This window comes from Macaca mulatta, chromosome 18 (assembly GCF_049350105.2).
Source record: "Macaca mulatta isolate MMU2019108-1 chromosome 18, T2T-MMU8v2.0, whole genome shotgun sequence".
NCBI lineage: Eukaryota > Metazoa > Chordata > Mammalia > Primates > Cercopithecidae > Macaca > Macaca mulatta.
Window position 1 is genome coordinate 80,185,297 of NC_133423.1, and position 26,856 is coordinate 80,212,152.

Sequence of the window (26,856 nt, forward strand, 5' to 3'; positions counted from 1 at the left end):
ACTCAGCAATAGCAGTAGCCGGAGTATCAGTGTGTGTGCCTGTTCCCTGAGCTTCACTTCTCACAAGGGGGATGCAGTGATGGGCAGATGACAATTGCATATGCAGTGGGTTGTATTACAGGGTAGAAACCCCAAGTCTTTTATGATGGGCAGTAAGTCTGCCTGCACTTTTCCCTAGAAGGAGACATTATTACACTGGACAGCAAACAGGTATGTCCTTTGCTTTAGAGGGAGACACTATGTCTCTCTTTCTAGGCTGTTTATCATACAAATACCCATGAAAAGATAGTCCAGGACGAAGGAAATTAGTGTTTCTGCTTGCAAGATGTGCAAAAATGCAAGAGAGACATAGAGAATTATGTCCCAGCACAACTGTAATGGCACCACTGACAGATAGCTGTTAACATTTTGGTTTACAGGCGTACCTCATTTTATTGCCCTTCACTTTATTGTGCTTTGCAGATAATTGTGCTTTTTACAAATTAAAGATTAGTGGCAACCCTGTTTTGAGCAAGTTCATTGGCAACATTTTTCCAACAGCACGTACTCACTTGTTTCTGTGTCACATCTTGATAATTCTCATATTTCCAACTTTTTCATTATCATTATGATTATTAGTGATCTTTGTTACTGTTGTAATTGTTTTGTGGGCACCACAAGCTATATGCAGAAAAGATGGCAAGCTTAATACTGTATGTGTTCTACTACACTTACTGGCTGTTCTCCCAACTCCGCCCCTGCTTGGGCCTTCCTGTTCCCTGAAACAGCAATTTTGAAATTGTATTTCAATGGTCTCTAAGTATTCAAGTGAAAAAGAAGAGTGGAATGTCTCTCATTTTAAGTTGAAAGCTCTGAATGATTAAGCTTAGGAAGGTATGTCAAAAGCTGAGACAGCTTTTGCACAGGAAAAGTTCTTGAAGAACATTAAAACTGCTGTTAAAGTGAACACACCATAAGAAAGCAAAACGGTCTTATTGCTGATACGGAGGAAGTTTGGAGTGGTCTGGATAGAAGATCAAACCAGTTACAATATTCCCTTAAACCAAAGTTCAATCCAGAGCAAGGCCCTCTCTTCAATTCTGTGAAGCCTGAGAGAGGTTTGGAAGCTGCAGAAGAAAAGTCTGAAGCTAGCGAAAGTTGGTTCATGAGGTTTGGTTTAAGGAAAGAAGCTGTCTCCATAACATAGAAGTGCAAGGTGAAGCACCAAGTGCTAATGTGGAAGTTACAGCAAGTTATCCAGAAGATCTAGCTGTGATCTTTGATGAAGGTGGCTATACTACAGATTTCAGTATAGATGAAATCGCCTTCTATTGGAAAAAGATACCAGCTAGGACTTTGAAAGCTAGAGAGGAGAAGTCAATCCCTGGCTTCAAAGCTTCAGAGGACAGGCTGACTGTCTTGTTAGGGACAAATGCAGCTGATGACTGTTAAGTTAAAGCCAGTGCTCATTTTCCATTGCAAAAACGCCAAGACCTGTAAGAATTATGTGAAATCTACTCTGCCTGTAGCTTATAAATGGAAAAACACTGCCTGATGACAGCATATCTGTTCACAGCGTGGTTTTCTGAATAGCTTAAGCCTACTGTTGATACCTACTAAGAAAAAAGGATTATTTTCAAAATATTACTGCTTATTGACAACATGTCAATGAGCTGTCACTCAAGAGCTCTGACAGAGACATACAAGGAGAATAATGTTTTCATGGCTGCTGGCATGCAATCCATTCTGCAGCCCATAGGTCAAGGAATAATTTTAACTTTTCAAACAAGCCTTGTTAAAGAAATATGCTTTGTAAGGCTGTAGCTGCCATAGAGAGTGATTCCTCTGATGGATTTATGCAAAGTAAATTGAAAACCATCTTGAAAGGATTCACCATTTTAGATACCATTAAAAACATTCGTGTTTCATGAGACGATGTCAAAATACCAATATTAACCAGAGTTTGGAAAAGTTGATTCTAACACTCATGGATGACTGAGGGGTCCAAGACTTTAGTGGAGGAAGTAACCGTGGATGGGATTGGAAAAAGCAAGAGAATGAGAGTCAAGTGGAGCCTGAAGATGTGACTGAATTGCTGAAATCTCATAATTAAACTTGAAACCTAGTTTTAAAACAACTTTATAAGCAAAACACTTGTCTTTGAAGCTCCATTTCATTGGCAGAAGAGAAAAAAAAGCTCATCTTTCTTGTGGATGAGGAAATAAAGTATTTCTTGAGATGGAATCTACCCTTGGTGAAGATGCTATAAACATTGTTGAAATGACAGCAAAGGATTTAGTATATTGCATAAGCTTAGTTGATAAAACAGCAGCAGAGTTAAAGAAGATTGACTCCAATTTGGAAAGAAGTTCCGTGGGTAAAAGCCGTCAACAACATTGCATGTTACAGAGAGATGTCTTGTGAGAGAAAGTCAATTCACACGGCGAACTTCATTGTTGTCTTAAGAAATTGTAATAGCCACCCCAACCATCAAAAACCACTGTTCTGATCAACGAACAGCCATCAACCTGAGGCAAGACCCTCCACCAGCAAAAAGATTACAACTTGCTGATGGCCCATGCTATCCTTAGCATATTTCAGTATATTTAGTACTTTAAAATTAAAATAGGCATATATATATTTTAGGCATAATAGTATTGCACACTTACTAGACTACATCATAGTGTAAACATAATTTTTGTACTGGGAAACCAAAAAATTTGTGTGACTTGTTTTATCATTATAATTGCTTTATCATGGTGGTCTGGAACTGAATCTGCCATATCTCCAAGGTATGCCTTGATGTTGTTCCCGACTTTTCTGATTATATATGTGCATGTGTGTATATATATTCTTGTTTTCTGGATACATTTTTTACCATTTTTTCTAACTGAGATGACAGAGGCTATCAATACATCATTTAATAGAATTAATAGAAGATAATTCTTACCATTGATGCTTTCATTATTATGTATGATGGTTGTTGCCAGTTATTGGGACAATAATGTTAAATGAAAAGACTCCAGAAATGTTTTAAGATAATAAACCTAACAGAGTTATGGGCCTAGTATGTGCTAATGAGAGTCTCTTGAATTCGATAGAGTATTTCTACTCTTCGGTAATACAGAAATTTCACGACTATCAAAAATATTTCTTTTGAAAGTTAAAGTGTTAAGAATCTCACAGAAACCCTTTGTTCAAATACGCCTTGAAGGACAGTTTTATAGAGGACATAACAAGTAGTTAGCAGTTATGAATAGTTACACTTATCACCGTATTGCACGGGAGAACATATTCCATATATTCCTATGCTGTTTTCTTTCAATGTGATATCACATAGGTTTTTTTTTAAACTCATTTTGTAGCACAGACCTGTATCCTATATAGCTGCAAGGGAGAAGGGATTTTTAAGTGATTCTTAAATCTTTTATTCATAACAATGATTCATTTTCTAAGGCAAGTTACTGGAGTTTTGTTGGTTAACCTGTGTATTAGCTGTGTCTTTTTATTTTCTGTATTTCTGATGCTTTGACTTCTCAGGCATTGCTGACCATTGAGATACTATATCTACCAGGCCTAGCCAGTTCCTAGAGATAATAAACTCACTGTGAGCACATCTTTCATTCGCAGACTGACCTATCTAGACCCCACATCCAAATTCCCAACTTTGTTGGGCTCTCGGATTCTGGGCCACTAGCCATCTGTCCTGATCACCCCAGAACCAGGTATCAATTAGAGAAACAGCTCCTATATCCCAGAGCCCGCTGAAATTATTCAAGGTAGCCAATCCCAAGCCTGCTTACCCTGCTTCACACTTTCTTTCCTGTGGAAACTACAATAAAGGCTCTTGCTCACATTTCATCTTTCTTCTTTTACCTCTTGACCAACCACCCTGATGCTTCCCTGTGTGGTCTGGAGTGGCATGATGTGGCATGGCATGCCCCCCACCCCTTGGAACTGTGAGTAACAATCTTTTCCATAGCAGTAATATCCTGATTTGTTGGTCTCACCATATAATAAAACCTACATTTTGAACAACCTTATAAGCAAAACACCTTGTCTTTGAAGCTCCATTTCATTGGCAGAAGTGAAAAAATAACTCGAGGATTTTGCTTGAAAGCTTGGAAATTGATCAAGAATGAATGTAGAATTTATTGTTACTATTATTGTCACTTTGTTCTTGCCATCATCTGGTTTTCTTTAATGTTTTGATACAGTGAATTAAGAGGTTTTCTATCCGTGAACTATCCTTGCATTCTCTAGATGAGCCCTGCTTGATTATAATATATTCTGAGATACTGAATTTGGCTTGATAGTCTGTTAAGGACTTTTGCATTTATGTTCATAAGTTGATTTTTGTCTAATTTTGTATCTTGTACTGTTTTTGGTATCAGTTTTATTTTAGACTTTTAAAATGAATTGGGTAACTTCTAATCTTTCTGTGCTCTGGTATTTATAAGAAATGGAAAATACTTGTTGCTTGAAGTTTTGTTTATTTGGTTAAAACTCTGTTGTAAAATCTTCTGGAGTAGGTGCCTTTTTAAACATATGTTTCACTATGGATTTATCTTTTTTTTCCTCTTTTTTTTTTTTTAGAGACAGGGTCTTGCTCTGTCACCCAGCGTGGATTGCAGTGGCGTGATTATAGGTCACTGCAGCCTTCTGTCTCAGCCTCCTGAGTAGCTGGGACTACAGTTGTGTGCCACTGTGCCCAGCTAGTTTTTAAAAAATTTTTATGGCGATGAGGTCTCACTGCGTTGCACAGGCTGGTTTCAAACTCCTGTCCTCAAGTGATCCATCCGCCTCAGTCTCCCAGAGCATTGGGATTACAGATGTGAGCCACTGCACCCAGCCTGATTTACTGTTTTCTATGGTAATTGGTCTATTCTGGTTTTCCCTTCCTGTCATCCTGTCATGAGCTCATTTTTAGTAATCCACATATTCCAAGGAAATTACCGAATTTTTACAGTCTGTAAGTTTTTTAATAGTATAAAACTAAATACAGCATTTTTTTTTTTTTTTTTGGATACAGGATCTCACTCTGTTGTCCAGCCTGAAGCACAATGGTGAGGACATGGCTCACTACAGCCTCAATCCTCCCAGCTCAAGCAATCCTCCTGCCTCAGCCTCCCAAGTAGCTGGGAACACAGGCGCATGCCACCATGCCTGGCTAACTTTTAAATTTTTTTATGGAGACAAGGTCAAGGTCTCCCTATGTGGCCCAGGCCGGTCTCAAACTCCTGGGCTCAAGTGGTCCGCCCACCTCGGCCTCCTAAAGTGCTGGGGTTACAGGCATGAACCACCATGCCCAGCCAACAGCATTCTTGCATAACTTTTTAATATTCCCTCTATAGTTGTATTCAGGCTCAATCTCAGTATTGTTGTTTTTTTTAATCTTTTCTCTGATTTTCATTATTAGATTTCACCAAAGGTTTGTTTATTCATTTGCTCTTTTAGAGTCATCTTTTGTATTAATTTGTCATGCCCCTTTTTCCTCCTCATCTCTCCTTTATTTTTCATCTTGGATTGAAAACTGGTATCTTTTATAGTCTGAATCTACTTTTCATTTGCTTTTGAGAATCTCTGCAATCATGATAAATATCACGTCTTATCATAGCTTGGGAATGTTCTTTTAAGATCTCCTGCTAAGGCAGTGTGGCTTAGTTATCAGTATGAAGCACATTTCTCACAAAGGAGTTGTCATGCTTTGGTTTTAGATGTGCCATATCAATTTGGATGTTTGATTATAGGAGTGAACTTCATATTACCTATAGGTCACTTCACCTAACTGGGCAAGTACACAGTATTTTTATTTGGTATGTCATTCTTTTTCTGAATTGAATTATAAATCCATTTCTGGTTTTCTGATTTAAGAAATAGGGTTGTAATCTACTGACCTGGATAGATTATTCTTTGGTTCCTGTGACCCTTACATATTTTCTTCTTTATTGATAAATAATAGTGGTTCTCAAACTTTACTATGCATCAAAATCATGTGGCAGGACTATTAAAAACAGATCATTAGGCCCTAGCCCCAGAGATTCTGATTCAGTAGGTCTGAGATTTTGCATTTCTAGTAAGTTTCTAGGTGATGCTGATACTGCTAGTCAAGAAGCCTTTTGAGAACTGCTGATACAGATTATTTATTTATTTATTTATTTATTTATTTATTTATTTATTGAGACAGAGTTTTGCTCTCATTGCCCAGGCTGGAGTGCAGTGGTATGATCTCAGGTCACTGAAGCCCCTGTCTCCCAGATTCAAGTGATCCTCCTGCCTCAGTCTCCTGAGTAGTTGGGATTACAGGCACCTGCCACCACACCTGGCTACTTTTTTGTATTTTTAGTAGAGACAGGATTTCACGATGTTGACCAGGCTGGTCTCGAATTCCTGACCTCAGGTGATACCCCCACCTTGGCCTCCCAAAGTGCTAGGATTACAGGCATGAGCCACTATGCCCAGCCAACTTTATTTTTTAAATAAAATACCATCAGTTTGATTCAATTCAGAATTGCTTTTTAAGATTTACATATTCATTGGCGCTACATCTAGATATAGTGGTTCTATTCAAGATATTTTGTTTTACTGTTGTTTTAAAATTGTTGTTAGAAGTACCATTCAACCCAGCAATCCCATTTTTGTTTACCCAAAAAAATATAAATTGTCCTATTACAAAGACACATACATGCGTATGTTCATTGCAGGACTACTCACAGTTGCAAATACATGGAATTAACCTAAATGCGCATCAACAGTAGACTGGATAAAGAAAACGTGGTACATGCACACCATGGAACACTATGCAGCCATTAGAAAGAATGAGATCGTGTTTTTTTGCACAGCAACATGGATGGAGCTGGAGGCCATAATCCTAAGCAAACTAATGCAGGAATAGAAAACCAAATACCACGTGATCTCATAAGTGGGAGCTAAACATTGTGTATACATGGGCATGAAGGGAACAGCAGACACTGGGGCTTACTTGAGGGTGGGAGGAGAGAGAGGATCAAAAAACTGCCTATCAGGTACTATGCTTATTACCTGGGTAATGAAATAATCTTTACCCCAAACCCCAGTGACATGCAATTTACTCATATAACAGACCTGCACAGGTACCCCTGAACGTAAAATATTTAAAAATAAATATAAAATTATGTTATTAAATAAGAGTAGGGAAATATGAAACAGGTTAGGAAAAAATACAGTTGTTGAAGCTGAGTCTTGAGTATATTGAATACAGTGATATGTAACACTGTCTCTCTTTTTGTGTATGTTTTTCCCCAGTAAGGAGGGGTTTCTATATTGTATTGCTTAGCTAATGTTGATATAACTTTACTCTATTTGACTTTTTAATAGAGTAAAGACAAGATTGCATCCTACAGCAAAACTCCAAAAATTGAACGCAGTGATGTGAGCAAGGAGATGAAAGAGAAATCATCCATGAAACGTAAACTTCCTTTTACCATTAGCCCATCAAGAAATGAAGAACGAGATTCAGACACAGGTAGAATAATTTGCTGTTCTCTGGTAAAATCTTGTTCATTCTTTAATTCTGATTTTTGTTTCTTGTACACCACTCCTCTTGACATCCCAGTTTATTGAGAAATATTTGTATTTCACTGTTTCAGATTTATCATTTTGGGGCAGAAATTCATCTGTCATGCCAAGTGTGGTTTCTAACCAGAGATGACAACAATTTTCTTTATTCCTTACTCTTTGAATGTTTATTGTGAATTTCTTCATCAAGAAATTAATTTTGGGGGGAGCACTCAAATGATTAAAATTTACTCAGTGATAAGGAAGCAATAGAATATGCAGATTTGAGAAAAAGTTATTGAGCTTTTATGAACATAAGGTCACACCCCAAAGAAGTTTAGGCACTTTAGATTCAGAAATGAATTAGAAACATGCATCACGCACGCGCGCGCGCGCGCACACACACACACACACAAATTGAGGCTAAACTGCCTCAGTGCTTTTCATAGAATTTTTGTTTCCCAAAACTCCTACATACCAGAAATTGATACTTGAAATCAACCAATCCCAGTTATTCATAGCAGATGAGATTCTTACTATTGCTATCTAATAAATTACTAGCTTGTGTTTTAGCCCTGAACTAACCGATTTTTGAAACTAATATAAACTTGAATGTATGTATTTACTGTAGTTTTAGTCATTGCATGAAATATTAATAATGAACTGTTCTTAAAAATGTTGTAGCCTCAGAGAAAGTATTCCATTCTGAGTTTATGTACATAGATTATATTCTGCCTATATCTTTCTAGTCATTTTAATGGTCAGTTCAGAAATGATCTTGACTCCAGAAACTGAAAATACTCATAAGATTTTTGAAACATTCTATACTAACATAGCTTTAGAAAATCGTGTAGTATACGCTTTTGGTAGCCAGGTCTCCTTTTGTGTATTTTGCCACTGCTGTTGTGTGAATTAAAAATTGTTCTTAAACACTCATGACATTTTTAAACTTTGAAGATTGCTCTTTCTTGCAGTGATTACGAAATCATGTGTTTTTTCATTTTAAGCTACACTGGTTTCTTTGGGAGATTCAGAACCTATTTTTTTCCCCCTCGAAGCATCCTAAGTGATATTCTCAAGCTATTACTAGGTCTCTTAGCTGAGAAGAAGGTGCTTATGTGCCTTTGGACAGCCATTTAAGATTGAACTCTTCTCGCATATTAAAAGTTTCGTTGCTAGTCATTTTTAAATTATGTTACTCGGGTTTTGTTTTCCAATGAGTATATTTCTAATAGTTGTTCGAAAAATAGATTTCGATAAATTTGAAGAATATTAGTATTTTTAAGGAATAAAGTTTCAAGATAATCTTTTCATGAGAGCCTTTGTCATTAGATCAGATGGATTTTTATTTTATTTAGAATAAAATAAAGGAGAAAATGTTACTTAGGAAGATAAAAATTTAGGTATTGAATAAATGTAACCTCATTCATATGTCTAAAATTGGGTTATATACACTTTCCCCCTTACATTTTTTTCTACTATTGGACTTTAGTTGGGATATTGTAACTCTCTGTAAGACTGTTTCATAACACTTATTCTTCCATTTGAAAAGTTACATGTTGTCACCAAACAAAATTTTGATGGATTTAAAACACAACTGACCCTTGAACCATGTGGGGACTAGGGGCGCTAACCCCATCCTTCCCCCCCTTACACAGTCAAACCTGTGTATCTTTTGACTCCCCAAGTACTTAACTACTAATAGCCTGCTATTGACCAAAGCCTTACCAATAACATAAACAATTAACACATCTTTTGTGTACTCTGTTATTTTTTTCTTTACTAAGTCTTAGATGACATGTTATGTTATATACTGTACTCTTTAAGCTAGAGAAAAAAATGTTAAGAAAACCATAAAGAATAGAAAATATATTTACTGTTCATTAAATGGAAGTGTATCATTATAAAGATCTTCATCCTTATTGTCTTCACACTGAGTAGACTGAGGAAGAGGAGGGGTTGATCTTGCTGTCTCAGGGATGCAGAGAGGCAGAAGAAAATTCCTGTGTAAGTGGATCTGTGCAGTTCAAAATTAGGTGGTTCAAGGTCAATTGTATTTATTTTTTTGGTAGGCTTTGTTTATAAATTTTAGAAAGTAATAGATGACGTCTTTGGTTTAACATATCACACACAATGAAAACATTAAGGAGGATTTCCCTAGTACCAGTACAAAATGTGTTATTTAGATTCAAGTGTCTTTTATATAATTTTAAAACAAAAGTAGAATTCAGTACCATTAAGTGATATTTCCCATATGAAAAATACAGCATCAGACTTCATATTTGACGTTTATCTTTTTTGTGTAGTATGCTATATTTTAAACTATTAGCTGAAACTGTGAAGATAAAGATACAGAAGGGAGAAACATATGCAGCATTCATCAAAACCCTTAATATATGTAGCATTTAAAGATCTCTTAAATGTGAAAAGGAAACTCAAAAATGGGAAAATGGACCCAAAAATACAAACAGTTCAGAACAACAATTATAGTTGGCAAAGAAATACATGAAAAAATACATCAGTAGTAGTCAAAGAAATACAATTTATGATGAATGACAAAATTGTTTTTGGTCTGAATCACCCAGTAGTTACGGGTTGGACATAGGAATTTGCTTTAGTGGGTCTAAATTATAGAAATACTTTGTTTAAGGTAAATAGGACAATGTATATAAAAATTGTTTCTTAACATTTGACTAATTTTTTCTTTGGGCATTTATTATAATAATGATAACTATTATTATTTTGAGACAGAGTCACTCTGTCACCTAGGCTGGAGTGCGGTGGTGCCATCTCAGCTCACTGCAACCTCTGCTTCCTGGGTTCAGGTGGTTCTCCTGCCTCAGCCTCCCGTGTAGCTGGGATACAGGTGCCTGCCTAGCTAATTTTCATATTTTTAGTAGGAACGGGGTTTCGCCGTATTGGCCAGGCTCTTAACTCCCGACCTCGAGTGATCTGCCAGCCTCAGCCTCCCAAAGTGCTGGAATTACAGGAGTGAGCCACCATGCCTGGCCTCTAATAAATAGTTATTGATGAAAACATTTGTTTTTAAGGATGTTTATCTCAGCCTTTTTTTTTTTTTTTTTTTTTTTTTTTGAGACGGAGTCTCGCTCTGTCGCCCAGGCTGGAGTGCAGTGGCGCAATCTCAGCTCACTGCAAGCTCCGCCTCTCGGGTTTATGCCATTCTCCTGCCTCAGCCTCTCGAGTAGCTGGGACTACAGGCGCCCACCACCTCGCCCGGCTAGTTTTTTGTATTTTTTTTAGTAGAGACGGGGTTTCACCATGTTAGCCAGGATGGTCTTGATCTCCTGACCTCGTGATCCGCCGTCTCGGCCTCCCAAAGTGCTGGGATTACAGGCTTGAGCCACCGTGCCCAGCCTCAGCTTTCTTTATAATAGCAAAAAAATCAGGAGAATTGTGTTGACTAATACAGGATTTGTTAAATTATGATAAATTCAATGAAGAAATAGTTTTCACCCTTAAAAATAATGTTGTAAGGCTGGGCATGGTGACTCACACCTGAAATCCCAGCACTTTGGGAGGCCAAGGCAGGAGGATTACTTGAGGCCAGGAGTTTGAGACCGGACTGGCCAACAGAGTGAGACCCTGTATCTACAAGAAAATTAAAAACTGAGCCAGGCTTGGTGGTGTGCGCCTGTAATCCCAGCTACTTGAGATGTTGATGCATGGGTATTGCTTGGCCTGGTAGGTTGAGGCTACAGTGAGCTGTGATCATGCCACGGTACTCCAGCTGTAGAAGAATACATAATATGGGAAGATGATCATGATATATTGGAAGTAAAAAATTAGATTATGAAACAGGATGTGCTATTTGCATTAAAATTGTAATTTGTGTATTTACATTTATCGTGTGTATATATGTGCACACATGTATATTAACACATGGAAAGATTAAGACTGTCTAAATATAAGACTTTTTTCACTGTAGGAACTATACCTGTTGGATGTGTTTTAGGTACAGAACAAAATATAAATGTTTTAAACCTTGACTTAAGGAAATAATAGAACAAGGGGTAGGGAATAAAGAGAAAGCATATCATCTTATCTCTAAGCAAGGGATTAACTGATATTATCTAAAGTATATAGTTTCTTAAAATGATTATATAAACTTTTTAATGTTCCTGTATTTAAAATTTCTTTATATTTTTGTTTATATTTTATAGTAGTATCTTTTATAAGGAAGAAGCAATGCCTTTAGTTTTTTTTTTAATGTTGGATTAAAATAAGTCTTTAAGCCTTTTATTTCAAAACAGCATATGTGTGTTATTTTCTTGTTCTTACATAAATTTATTACTGTCTCTGCTAGTTCCTTTGTCATTAATACGTATTTAGATGGATGCTGGGAATGATGCTTGCCAGAGGTTAACACTTTATTTCTTGGATGTGGGGTATCTGTTACTTTCCTCTTGGTCCTTTTTGTATGGCTTGAATTCTTGAAATAATGGACATATGTTACTTTTATAAAGTCACTACTTTTCAAAAGAGGTATTCATGACATTGTCCAAGGAAAGCCCACTGGCACCCCAGATTAGCAGCAATGCTGTCTACTGAATGAGAGATTCCTAGCCTCCGTTTTGCAAGGCATCATAGTGTGTCTTAAACTTTCTAAATTCTCAATTATTTAATACTTACTAATTTTTTTAAAAAAGAAAACACTTTCTAGAAAAGTAAGTGCTTGGCTAGACAGAAAAAATCAGGGAATGAATTACAACGTAATTTGAAATCAGGCCAGTGGGTCCTTGTAGCTCTATCATAGTACTATGTTCATTCTGAATTAATTTATTTCAACAAATCACTAACATTGTCTTACTGTGTCAAAGAATTCCCATGAATTTTGTCCTGTGGAACATTAAGCCAATATATACAATGACCCATTGAACCTATGGAAGTAAAAAGCAACTGCTTATCTAAAAGACATTTCTTAACACCTACATCAGATTGCTTTATCACTAATTTTTACCTTCTCCTTTCATTCTCTGCTACTCTGGAATTGACAGGATAAATTTTTTAGTTGTAGCAGAGGTAAATCATGGCAGTGTTTATTACTGAAGATTTTGGAATCTGACTAGTGTTGACCCTCAGTCCCCTACAAGCGTTGGCCCAGTAATTTGACTTCTTTGTAAGTCCCAGCTTCCTTATCTGTAAAAGTACATATAATAGTATCAGTTTCAGAGAATTGTGACCTTCAAGTGACATAGCATGTAAATTTAGCTTGTAAAACTAAATTAAACATAACCAAAAACTAACACTGGTTTAATTACATAGGAATTTTACAGTTTAATGCAGTAAGAAGGCCAAGCATAGGCAGTACAGGGTTGGCATAGCAGTTCAATAATGCCATCAGACTCTGATCTCTTTTCATCTTAATGCTGTGCCACTCTTAGCTCATACATGGGCTTTATCCTTAATCATTTTGCCTTATAATCACAAGATTATTGCTTCTTCCTGGGGAGAAAGTAGGAGGGAAAAGACCAAGGACAAAAGTGTTTTTTTCCCAGTGAGATTTGGCCTTTTTGTTTCTGCATCTGATTGGTTAGGCTATTCTAGTTGCAGGGGAGTCTGAAAAATCATACTTTCAGCCGGGCATATTGTTTCTCTGATCAAAACTGGGGTACTCCTGGTAAGAAAAAGAGAATGAATGTTGTATAGGTATCATATAATATCTGCCACCATATATAGTGTAATCAATAACTGATAACTTTTGTTATCTTTAATAATTAATACAGTTTCCACCTAAGTGAACTTTATTCCTGCATTATCAGTCACGAAATCATACTTAATTTCTTCCCTAGTCTTATGGTGTCCAAGGGAAAGCCAAACTCTCTTAATGTGAAAGTGTTAAACAGCTGTCTTGAGGCTACATGAGAGAGTCTCTTCTTGGCCCTCAAACTAAATTTATAATTCTTTTGTTGTGAATAATGCCATCAAGAGCATCTTTGCAGATTGTGATGTTTGTCATACACTGAGTTGTTTCTTTATTCATTCCCAGGAGTAAGGTTACAGTGTTATAAGGGTTAAACATTTCTGTGATTCTTCAGGTTTCTCCAAAATAATTATACCTAGTTAGAAAGCCTCCAGCAGTACATGAATGTTCTTTAACCTCAGATAGCATTGGGGGACACGTTTTTCTTTAGGTTGATAAATCTGATGTTCTATAGAGATAAACCAGTAGTCCTTTGTCATTTTAGTTTGCATGTTTAAATAATCAGAAAGATTGAATGTCTTTCACTTTTTTCTTTACGTAATTGTTTCCTCTTAGCATTATTAGTAGGCAAATAGTTTACTAATTTTTTTGGCTTTTTTTTTTTTTTTTTTTTAAAGTGATACAGAGTGTCGCTCTTTCACCCAGGCTGGAGTGCAGTGGCACTGTCTTGGCTCACTGCAACCTCTGCCTCCCAGGTTCAAGCAATTCTCCTATCTCAGCCTCCTGAGTGAGTAGCTGGGATTACAGGCATGCGCCACCACACCTGGCTGATTTTTGTATTTTTAGTAGAGGTGGAGTTTCACCATGTTGGCCAAGCTGGTCTCAAACTCCTGACCTCAATTGAGCCACCCACCTCGGCCTCCCAAAGTGCTGGGATTACAGGTGTGAGCAACTGCGCCCAACCTTTTTTGGCATTTTAAAAAGAATATGAGAAAATTCAGAGAACACAGTATGATGTGTTCACTAAGTCTATGGAGGCAGTTGTAGAATGTGTTGAAATTTTATTAACAAAATCTCTGCCAGCCAGCCTTAGTTCTATTTTCCTAAGACTTTAGATGCCATTTAAGGGTTTACCATATTATAATGTGACTCAATCAAATTTGAGGAGAGGAGCTTCTTTTGAAAAGAAAACAGATAGATACAATTTTTCTGGGAACTATATTAAAATAGATAAAATTAGTGCTTTGCTTAGTAAGAATAATCACCTTTGGTGATTTTTTTCCTGGCAGTTATTCATGATACATTTACCTCTGCCCCCTTCCTGATATTTCATTATGCAAGTTTCAAACATACAGTACAGGCTTTTAAAATTATTTTTAGTATTTTTCTCTTATTTCCTTGCAACCCAAGCAAAATACTAACTTAAAAAGATTGGTTTTAAAATGCAAGTATCACTTGTTTTGCCTCGCTATGAAGAACATGTGTGGGAGAGAGAGTGGCTCTGCTTTGCACTCAATATTTTGTATCAGTCTCATAAACGGTGGTAATCTCATACAGCCTAGTCTTAGTACAGCATAAAAGGAAGTAGTTGAGGAAGGGGACAGGGATATGTTAATAGAAGCTTTAATTTTCTAGTTCCTGAGTTAAAGCTTTGTAGACTATGCAAATGCCACCAATAGAAATATAGTTGTTTGAGTAAAAGCCAATGTGGGGTCAGAGTGGTTGCTTACTTCCAAAGGAAGATTTGGATAAACTGTTAAACTACATTAATATAATTGAAAGGTTAGTTTATTCACTGTGGTTTAATCTATTAAAATAATATCTGCTTTCAACAATTCATTTAATCCTATTGGCACAATTTAATGGTTGCTGGTTTGCTTTGCAATCTGTGGTGGTTATTTAAATTTTTTTGCTTGTCTTTGTCAAATACTATTTTTCATGAAATTTTTTAGTTGCTAACTTAATGTATTCCATTTTGAAATATGTGTTCATTGAAAGTTTTACCATTCAGCCCATTTACCTGTTTAGAGTTGGTCTAAATGTTATTGATGATTCCTCTTTCAGTTGAGTGAACTTTCTCATCACTAAACTTTTAGGGTTATCTGTAAAATTTTCAAATACGATGCTTAGGGTTTATTTGTTCTCTTAAGTTGTTTTTTTTTTTTGAACACTTGGTTACTTATACCTAACTGAAATCATGAATACTGTGTAACAGTGATCCTGGGAAAAAGTTTGTCAATTAAGGATATGAAGATCACAATAATATTGTGAGTTGAAATGGCATTTGTAAGTCAAAATATATTTATAAGTAAAAATATCTGCTCTGGCCATATTACCAAAGTCAGTTCTCCATATTCATATTTCTCTGTCATGAATTGTTAGGCAGAATTCCATATATATATATATATATATATATTTTTTTTTTTTTTTTTTGGTTACGGAGTCTCCTCACTCTGTCACCCAGGCTGGAGTGCAATGGCACGATCTCAGCTCACCACAATCCCTGCCTCCCGGGTTCAAGCGATTCTCCTGCCTCAGCCTCCAAGTAGCTGGGATTACAGGCATGCGCCACCACACCTGGCTAATTTTTGTATTTTTAGTAGAGATGGGGTTTCACCATGTTGGCCAGACTCGTCTTGAACTCCTGACCTCAGGTAATCCACCCATCTTGGCCTCCTGAAGTGCTGGGATTACAGGTGTGAGCCACTGCGCCCAGCCAGAATTCCATATTCTTAACTGATAAACTTTGTTTTGATTTAGGTTACTTTCTATCCAGGCGGTCTTCAGTAGTAATCACTGTAGTAATTTATACCATTTGAAGTGTATATAATTTGTGGAAAGGTCTGTGGTGTAGGATGATAGTGCAGTCCAGAGTGTTCTACTATCTCCAGAGTAGTTTTGGCACTCACAGAACAAAAAGCGTAAGACAAGTTCTAAACAGAAAACCAGTGATAAAGTACTGGCGCTTTTACTGTTATTCAGAGGTTGAAAAAATACATAGCCTCAAAAAAGATAGTATGTTTTAATATATGACATCAGTAATACCTGTTATTGAAACTGCATGATTGAATTTCCCAACTTTAAGATATTTTTGTTGAAGAATTTAAAATATTAGGTGTTGATCAAACCTGTGTTTTAAATATAATTTTGGCTTCACTTTAAAAATAATCTTTTGGCAAAACAATGACAGCTTATTAACTGGTGGTCTTTTGAAAAATGTTGGTTTGTTGAATTCTGCATTTCCCTCCGTGTGCTTTTTTCTCTTCTCCTGTCTCTTCTCATTCTGTAGATTCAGATCCAGGACATACAAGTGAAAATTGGGGGGAGAGACTTATATCTTCTTACAGGACATACTCAGGTAATTAGATTATCAGGTGCTCCTGTTTAGCCAGTGGTTTCTGTCACATTTACAATTAATTATTGTACTATAAGTAACTTATTTTCAAACCAGTATATAGATATTTTTGGTTAAATAAATGAACTACATGGGTGACACCACATTTTCCCATTTTTGCTCTGAGGTACTCAGTGTATCATATCCAACACAAGCTGTGTGAACCTTGTAGTAGGACTGCTATATACCTCCACTCTGATTTTTTACAGCACGATGTGGGGAACACCATTCATGTAGAAAACAGTGTGAAAGTCAACCCCTGGTATTGCATAGTGCAGTGACTCCTATGGGAAGATACCCAAGTGTTTTGTTGTATACCCTTCACAAGGTATACCAAGTGTACTGATTTCAGTAGACAGTGTCATCTTACCCTTTAGTCATGTGATGTTTTTTAAAAAACACGTTTAATACAATTTTTTTCCATTGAACTCATTAGCCTTTATTGACTTTGTTGCCTAGGTTAAATTTAATTATAACTAAATTAAAATACCAGGTTACCTAGAGAAATGGCATTACCACTAACTGTGTTGCAACCTCTCTGTTAAGCTGTGGCACCTGTTATTATATGTTACTGATCCATAATTGCTCCAGATAGAATACAAGAGAATATACAAGTATTGTGTCCTCTTAAAGAGTAAATGTGTTTTCTAGTATGTGAAAGCTAATTAGTTAAATGTTTTTTGATTATCTTTTTTTAAATTGACTAACACTGTTATCTCTGAATTCAAATAAAAATGTTAATTTTTTTAGTCCCGGGGTGTCTAAGTGTCTAGTTTTCAGCATATGACATTTAGCTATAAAAACTAAAGTAAACCTGTTTTTATACACTGTTTATTTATTTTATACATTTGTGGGGTTGGGTAGGGGCAGTGGAAGAACCAAATAATTATTCTTCAAATTATCCTGAAAGTTTTAATTGAGCTGATAAATCAGTAGTGCCTGGTTACCAAAATTGAGGGGGGTGGCACATATTTACAGTCAGTTACTGTGGAATTATGCATGCTTTTCTAAAAGGTGACTTCTAAGCACCAAAGTGCCCCTGAAAGAGCTGTATGTATATGAAGCCATCCAAAATCTGAGTATCATTGCTGGAAATCAAAAGATGCAGACATTCAATTAAAAGATTCATGTAGATATTTTAGAACCAGAGAGTAATGGCAATTTTTTTTTCAGAATTGAAGTATGCACATTGCAAACAGGATTGATTTAATTATGTTCATCTTTGAGTTGTGATTCCATTGTTTGATTCTTATAGTGACTGCTTTGTGGGAAGATGTTATATTCTTTAATTTCTGAGACACTAATAGGTTTATGAACCGAGTTCCCTAAGAAAAACAATTTTGTCTCTTCTCCATAATAGGTACTTAATACTTAATTGGGATGTGATGACATTGAGCTTTCTATTTATTCTGACAAGACCTGAAAAGAAAGCATTAATTTTCAGCATTATAAAACTGGAACATCTTTGTATATCTGAAGATCCTCTAAACCTTGAAAGAATGTTGGAGCGCTGAAAAGTCCATTTCTCTGTTTGCTTTGAATAGTCTTTACTGAATCTCATGTATATTTTCTTAAAAAAATCCCTAGGCTGTCTGAATGGAAGTTTATAGTAGACTGTGCTAAATGAGCACATTTGTCAGTATACTTAGCATTTAAACTTTAAAGTTCTTGTCTATTAGGGCAAATAAATACATTTTTCAGGTACTGAATCTTGAGAAGTAGCTCTGTTTTTAAGTATTACTGAATCACCTTCCTGATAAGAGAAGTAGCTAACTCTTTATAAGATATATAGTATATTATCATTTGTTACTTACGATGGATCAGAGGAAACAAATTATTTCTAGGACAAATCCCAGATAGTCTTGTTGACTGCTTTAAACTTGAAAACGCATACTTTGGGACATACTAGTCTAACACAGTTTTGACAAACAGTATAGTTGTCTCTCTCCTAGCTGTCTTACACCGGCTGCTGTTTTCTTACTTTCCTGTCTCATGCAGAATATGAACTCAGACATATGACTATCGTAACTCAAAGAAAACAGAGTTTATATTGGATGTTAGCATCTGATTCGAATTTTTGTTTTAAATATTTGGAATGTATACAATTTGTTTCTTTCCAAAATAATTGCATCTTTAAATATTTGGCAGCATGGCATTCTAATGATGCATTTATAAGTATCTTTTTACTGTTGCCTGGATATATATTACTTTTATCACGTTAGACTGGCTTTTTTAAACCTTGTGTTAAAATGCAGTCAAAGGCCGGGCGCGGTGGCTCACGCCTGTAATCCCAGCACTTTGGGAGGCCGAGGCGGGCGGATCACAAGGTCAGGAGATCGAGACCACGGTGAAACCCCGTCTCTGCTAAAAATACAAAAAATTAGCCGGGCGCGGTTGTGGGCGCCTGTAGTCCCAGCTACTCGGGAGGCTGAGGCAGGAGAATGGCGTGAACCCGGGAGGCGGAGCTTGCAGTGAGCCGAGATCGCGCCACTGCACTCCAGCCTGGGCTGGGCGACAGAGCGAGACTCCGTCTCAAAAAAAAAAAAAAAAAAAAAAAAAAAAAAATGCAGTCAAAAAAAAAAGGCACTCTTTTTACAAACAAAAATACGAAATTTTCCCCAATATTTAGAAAACATTTTGAGGATAGATGCTAAGTATTTTTTGTTTCCTCTTATTACTATATTTTATTTCTTGTCTTTGAAACATCTTTTCTATTTTCTATAAAATTTTCATAAAGTTAAATATATTTATTTTAGGAGAGAAATACATTCATTATAGGTAAAGATTTGTTATTCAAATGGAAAACCATTAAAACAAGAACGGTTGTGGTTCCTTATTAAATACTAGAGAACCAGGATATGCAGAAAATTAAGAGAAAAAATCCATATTATGCTTCAGGAAAAAAATTGGCTTCTCCAAAGATCTGTTTAGGGCTTTATAATACAGTGTAAGTTAGGAAAAGTACTGTGCTAAAATTGGATTTATACTAAATTGGATCATTTATGATAATGAAATAAATATGAAAAAAGATTTATACTGGAAAAAATAAAGTCGATTTAAATAAGTCTTGAAATTTTGTTTTTATGCAAAATCAAATATTCAAGAAAATGGACTTTTTAGGAAATGTCTAATTTTGAAAGATTTGTGGGCAGCAGAGTTTTTAAAATTAGGACCTCTGATTTTTCTCAGCCATAAAGGTGACAGTATCCTGATTAAGTGGCACACTGGAAGAATTATTACTTTAATTTCTTATGCCTGCTAATAATATCAGGTTTTAATTAGTTTTTTTAAACTTGCTAGATTAAAACATGCTTTTCTTTTAGAGTTTTTTAGCTGCTCTTCATATATGCTTGAAAAAAGACACTGTTTTGACTGCTAAGCCTTTCCTTCTCCCATTTTTGCTATTTTTAAATATTCTTTAGTTTACTTATTTATTTTTGCAGCTCCTCTTTGCAGGTACCCTCAATCCTGGATCAATAAATTCCAGATATTTGTATAGGGTTTCCCAAGAAATAGATGCCTGGACAGGTAATAGCCAGACCTTTGCATTTGGTTGCACAGAGCACCTGCCTTAACTCCCAAAGGAGTCTTACAGAAAAGACAAACATCTGTATCTCTTACTTATAGAATTCAGTTCAGTCTGAATGTGCTGACACTTAATGGGGAATGCAGGCTGCATTGCTAATGGGTTTTCCAGATAGTTAAATCTGAGAGCTAACTTGATGATGGGTCAGATCTCTTTGAAAAGATCCTTGAAAATTTTTGGATCTTTGCAAGATCTGTTAACCCATAGCCACACAGAATCTTTAATTTGCACATTCTTGGCTTTGACTATTTCATGTTCAGCTATCCTGTGACTGGAATAAAATGATTTGGTACTTTTTTTCAGTAGTTATTCTGTGTGATAAGACTTGTCTTAAATATTTAGCTCGTTGGAAGATTGTATGAATCATTGCTGGAATTAAGGAAGTAATTTGAAGGAGCATTGCTATATAGGCTTATCAGCAATTATGAATAAAATTGAATAAAAGAGGTTTCAAAGATGCAATACTAAAGAATGTCTGCACTGTTAATCAAGGAATTAAATTTTACTAGAACAAGTCATTAAGGTAAAATTTTACTAGTAATAAGTTTCCAAGTATTACTAATTTTCTGAAAACAATAGAATTAAGAATCTATGTTTTTCAAAGCAGTCAGGAAGAAAATTGTTTATATAATATAAAACCCATTGTGCTTTTGTCTGGCTAGTACTAGTTCATATATTGTACACATTTCTCATATATATGTACAGCATCTATCAAAAAGATCATCTTACCCTTGCTTTTGAGTACTTGGATTTGTTTCAAATTCTTACATATGTGTTAATAATTCCAGAGAAAGAAGGTCCAGAAAAGAAGAAAACAAAAAAGGAAGCTGGAAATAAGAAATCCACACCAGTTAGCATTCTTTTTGGTTATCCACTCTCTGAGCGAAAACAGATGGCACTTCTTATGCAGATGACAGCAAGAGACAACAGTCCAGGTGATACCTACCATCATTGAGTTAATGTGTATCCTTAGTTTTCCTCACACAATTGTAGTCTTAACAATTATTTTAACTGCTTTCAATTTTGATTCTTTCTTGGATTTAATCAGAATTACTCGTAAGTCAGTGGTAATTTTATGATTATTTGTGTGACAGTTTATCATCTGTATCCTCTGCTAAAGTAGAAGCTATACGAGAGTAGGGCTCTTCACACTGTGTGTAAGCCATATTTTATTAAGATCTGAATTCTTTTATAAGGAAAAATGTCAGCAGTATATTATGTTTATTTCATATTTTATGTCACATTTCCAATTAAGGTGTTGTGCCACATGTATGTATGTTTGTTTATATACTGTGTGCTCCAGAGATAATTGATGATGACTTACCAGCAGGACAAAAACAAAAAGGGAACAAACCAAACAGCATGCTAATTTATAAAAGGGAGCTAAAAAGGTAGATAAAATCCAGACAGCTGGCCTGAGATAGTTATTACTATTCACATCCTGGCAGCTAAAAGTACAGAGGAAAAATTTTGAGTTACATAGTTCTCATTGACTGATTCAAGAAAATAAATCACTTTTGTCTGGAGAAAATTTCTGTTGGCCCTGAATTCAAAGCAATTTTATGTAAGACTCTGGGTTACATAACAGATCATGCTGAAATGTACTGAAAAAGATATTTTTTTTCAGTGAGTTTTTCCTGTATTGCCCTTTTTAAAAAATGGGATGACATGGTTAAATTCTTAAGAGTTTCTGAGTATTATAATTTCAAAGCATAAGTGTATCTAATATCTGTCACTGCTAAAAAAATGTTTTAGGGCTTCCTGCTTTTAAAAATAGAGTACGTTGTGGTTACTCCTACCTTTTCCACCTCCAATGTGGGAAAGTCTGTGACCAAATTAAAGACATTTTACCATGTAAAAACTTTGTTTCTGTAAAAGTTTGACTTTGACTTTAAGTCTGATTTAATAGTTAAATGGAAAGACATTTGTTAAAACTGATTTTTTAAAATAACGTGAACCTTTGTCCTTCTTAGAATAAATTAAAAGACCAACAGATAAAAAGTAAAAGTCTTTCATCTCCAGTCACCTCCCCTCAAGAGGTGACCACTGTTAACAGTTCCTTATCTTTATTTGTGTGGCTTTCCTAGGCATAAACATACAAATATGTATCTTTTGTTATGGGTTAATTTTTTTTTTTTAATTTTTTTTAGTATAAATAGGAGTATGCTATAATACTGTTCTGCAGTTGGTCCTTTTAAGGGTGATTCTTAGTCAACTCTCTGTATTAATATGTATAGAATTAAAATGGAAAACTTGAAATATCAAGATGTTTGCCATCATACAGATACACTCGGAGTTTATGGTTGTTTTATTCATTAGATACGTCTTTAGATTTTAAGAAATTCAGCAAGCAAATTCTCTTGACAAATAATTTGACTATAAGGATTATATTAAAATTTATTCATTCATCAAATATTTCTTGAATACCACTGTGGTATGTAAAAAGTCTTCTAAGCAGTGATGAGTAAGATAGATAAGGCCCTTCTCTTAGGGAGTGTAAATTTCTAGAAAAACTTATGTAGGAAACTATTACTGAGACAATGTACTTTAAAATCCAAAAGGTAGGGCTGGGCATGGTGGCTCACACCTGTAATCCCAGCACTTTGGGAGGCTGAGGCAGGCGGATCTCTTGAGGCCAGGAGTTTGAGACCAGCCTGGCCAACATGGTGAAACCCTGTCTCTACTAAAAGAGACAGAAGTCAGCTGGGCATGGTGGCACACGCCTGTAATCCCAGCCACTCGGGAGGCTGAGGTGGGAGAATTTCATTTCTTGAACCCGGGAGGCGGAGGTTGCAGTGAACCGAGATCAAACCACCTCACTCCAGCCTGGGCAACAGAGCGAGACTTCATCTAAAAAAAAAAAAAAAGTCTAAAAGGTGAACCTTAACCCTTTTTTTTTTATTATTGAGGAAAGGATGGTATTGCCTTAGAGCTCTAATCATGTTAGGTTTTAAACTGGTAAAAAGTTCTTTTCCATAGATTTCTTTTCTCTTAGAGCAGTTTCTTTTAGATAGTTGTAAATGTTCAGAATTAATTAACACTGTATGTATGTCTTGAATCCTTAATTAAGAAACCGGTTTTTGTTTTTTTTTGTAGTTTTGAAATTGGAGAGGAGACTTTGGGCATCATCTAATTTAGCTTATTTTAAATATAGAAACTAGAACAAATATCAAAATATGAGAAGGCAAAGTACAGTTTTTAAAGGCCCTTTTCCAGACTGCCCTTATTTTTTTGTAACTTTTCTCTTTCATTTTCATAGTATAATCATCATGACCTTGATTTACACATAATATAAGAACAGAACTCCAATGCTTTGTCTGAGTCAGAGGTGTGGACTCCAGCCTTCAATTTCACTTCCTGTAGGTCTTAGAATAATAGCATGACATACCTAGGAAAAATATTTTGTAGTTTATCACATCATTAAGCAAACATTTTAGAGTACATATTTGATACTTTATCATTTTAAACCAATTTTATGAATTGACAAAACATTTTTTTTAATTGGCTCATGATATATGATAGCTTTAAGGGAAGATCTCTGTGTATTTGGGTCACTAACGTATCATCCAAGTTAACGTTTAGGTTGTTAGGGGGAGAAGGTGTTCCTTGTGTTTCAGGAGATTAGCATATTACCAATAAAAACCTTTAAGTAAGTATACAAAATATTTAGCCTAGAACTTCTGCTAACTTTCTTCTTTCTTACAGATTCCACACCAAATCATCCGTCACAAACAACACCTGCCCAAAAGAAAACTCCTAGTTCTTCATCTCGACAGAAAGATAAAGTTAATAAAAGAAATGAACGTGGTGAAACTCCTTTACACATGGCTGCTATTCGAGGAGATGTGAAACAAGTTAAAGAATTAATAAGTTTAGGGGCAAATGTGAATGTGAAAGATTTTGCAGGTAAGACTAGTAGTTCAATACCTACTATTGAGGCACTAACATTTAAACGGATCCTGATTACAATTTAATCCATATTCTTTTATTCCTTCAGCTGAAATGAAAGAGTTCTAAAAATATTCTTTATTACAAAACTTTTGGAGTTTGCACGTAAAACCCCTGATCTCTACTGCAATTCCATGTCAATAATTTACTCATATTTTTACATACTAAACTTATACTTTAGTTGACGTATTACTTGCTGTATCGTTGTCTATCCAAGTTAGGTTTTGCCCTAGATGAGATTGAGTTATATGTTTTCAAAGTAGTTGATTCATTCACAAGTATTTTAAGAACATTTATTAGCTTGAACCATGAGGACTGTAAGAGTGTGGTGTTACTTTCATTTTCAGTATTCAAGTAGCATACCAGTACATTCTTACTGTAAATAATTCAACAGTAAAAGTATGTACAGAACAATACAAAAATTTTCTTTAACTTCACATACTGCACAACCTTACCCTCCCTCCCACACAGGTTCTTTCTCTTCCATAGAACTATTGTTAACACCTAGGAGGTTACTCATTCAGTTCATTTTTATTTTATATATATATAAAGTATTTACTTACATATCAACTTTTTAAAATGAAATTATTGCATCTGTATCAGTCTGCCTTAATGTCTTACAGATATTTCGGTCAGTATATATAGGTAGGCCTTCATTAATTTTTAATAGCTGCATAATATTTTCTGGTATAGCGTTCCAAAGGCAACACTGTAGTAAATACCTGTATAGAAACATCTTTGTGTATAGTTATGGAGTATTTCAGTAGAAGTGAAATTGCTAAATCAAAAGAGATACATGTTTTAAATTTCTGAAATAGTGGAAATTGTCCCCCCAAAAATTCTGTATCAGTTCATACTACCATCAAGAGTATATGAAAGAGCCGTTTTCCGCATAGCTTCACTAAAACTGGATATTATCAACTTTTGATTGTTAACAATCAGACGAATGAAAAATCTTAATTTGGATTTTCATGATCAGTAGTGATGGTAAACATTTCTTATGTGTATTTTGAATTTATGTGTATTTTGTGAATTGTTGGGTCCACTCCTTTGCTCATTTTCTTTTGGTTTAGTACTGTTTTTAACCTACAAGAGCCTTTATTTAGTCTAGATTTTCTCTATCAAATATGTAAAGATTTTCACAGTCTGTGGCTTAGATTGAATACACTGTCATTACAGTGTTTATTGTACTAAAGTTTTCATCTTTTATGTATCATATCAATTGACCTTTATGGGTTCTTGGTTTGGTATTTTATTTAAGAAGGCCTTCTCTTTCTCTGTATCATAAAACTATTCCTATATTTTCTGTTTTTTTCAAATTTTGTTTCTGTTTTGTTTTTACATGTAGCCCTATTATAATACACCTGGAATTTAGGTCTTTATTTGGTGTGAGTGGGGAATGGTGTGATATACAGTATCTACCTTAAATAATGAGACTTAAAATGCATGGCATTTATTCTAGAGGAAAACTTGACATTATTTATCAAAAACCTAAAAAAATATTTCTTTCATCTGACAATTCCACTTCCAAGGGTTTATTTTAAATAGTTAATCATGGATGAACATGAAGGTTTAGTTGTAATGATACTTGTTACAGCATTGTTTCTAATTAAAAACTAGCAATAATCTGTACCCTTAGTAATAGGAACTCGTTGAAGGAAATTATGGTATATTTGATTAGTACAATACTATGTTGTAGGAAGGTATAATGACATAGGTAATTATTTTCACTTTAGTAAGTAGAGGAAGCAGGTTGTTACTCTTCTAAGTTTTATAAATATGTGGGAGAGCTAGTAGATATTATGTTGGATTCTTGAAATTATTATATCTGGGTGGTAAGATTATGGACAGTTTTTTTTTCTTTGTATTTTTATCTAATCTTTTGTGAACATGTAACTTTTTAATTACAAAAGTAATTAAGTTTATTTTAGTTAAAATAAGTATTAAGTCCAGAAAACATTGTATCAACAGAATAAAGCCCTTAAGATATTAGGAGTTTTGTTTACTGAAAGACACTAATCAAGCTTATTAATATTTCACCCCTTTAATATTCTTTTTCATAGTTTAAATTATTGAAAATATATCAAGCTTATATTTATTGGAAGCTTAAATATTTAATACTTTTGTCAAATAATTTAGCACAGTGGAAATACTATTGACCCTTGAAACTATGTAAGTCTACTTATATGTGGATTTTTTTCAGTAATTATATTGGAAAATTTTTTTGAGATTTGGAACAATTTGGAAAAACTCAGATGAACTGCATAGCCTAGAAATGTTGAAAATAGGAAAAAATTAAATACGTTATAAGTGCATAAAAGATACCTAGATACTATTCTATCACTTACTACCGTAAAATATAAACAAATCTGTTCTAAAAAGTTAAAACATATGCATACAAACATAGGCTATACATAGCACCATTCAGAGTCAGGAGAAATGTAAGCTGACATAAAGATACAGTATTAAATCATAACTACATAAAATTTACCGTAGTACATATTGTACTCTTGTAATAATTGCATAGCTACCTCCTGTTGCCATTGTGGTGAGCTCAAATGTTGGGACTATCTGCTTAAAACACCATGTGACTGACACAAATCATCTCCACATAAGCAGTTCATCTCTCTAGTAAGTTGCATGCCACAGTGAAACATCTGATTCTTGCATGTTTTTCATCGTGTTTAGTAGAACACCGTAAGCCTTGAATAACGCCAGGGGACCCATTTTAAGTACTCCTGGTGATAAGAG

The 26,856-nt window shown here is 35.1% G+C and overlaps 1 protein-coding gene across 33 annotated transcripts in view; it reads left to right on the forward strand.

The window, feature by feature from the left end:
- ANKRD12 (ankyrin repeat domain 12) overlaps positions 1-26,856 on the forward strand; it is a 134,395-nt gene that overhangs the window by 44,972 nt on the left and 62,567 nt on the right. For 10 of the 33 annotated variants that reach the window (XM_077975212.1, XM_077975223.1, XM_077975218.1 and 7 more), the window contains exons 3-5: positions 7,336-7,483; positions 20,946-21,092; positions 23,863-24,063. In XM_077975212.1, the coding sequence (XP_077831338.1) occupies positions 7,336-7,483; positions 20,946-21,092; positions 23,863-24,063 (496 nt within the window). Of the gene's footprint in view, positions 1-7,335; positions 7,484-16,466; positions 16,536-20,945; positions 21,093-23,862; positions 24,064-26,856 lie in introns of all 33 variants that reach the window. The other 23 variants (XM_077975205.1, XM_028837838.2, XM_028837850.2 and 20 more) reach the window with 3 other exon arrangements.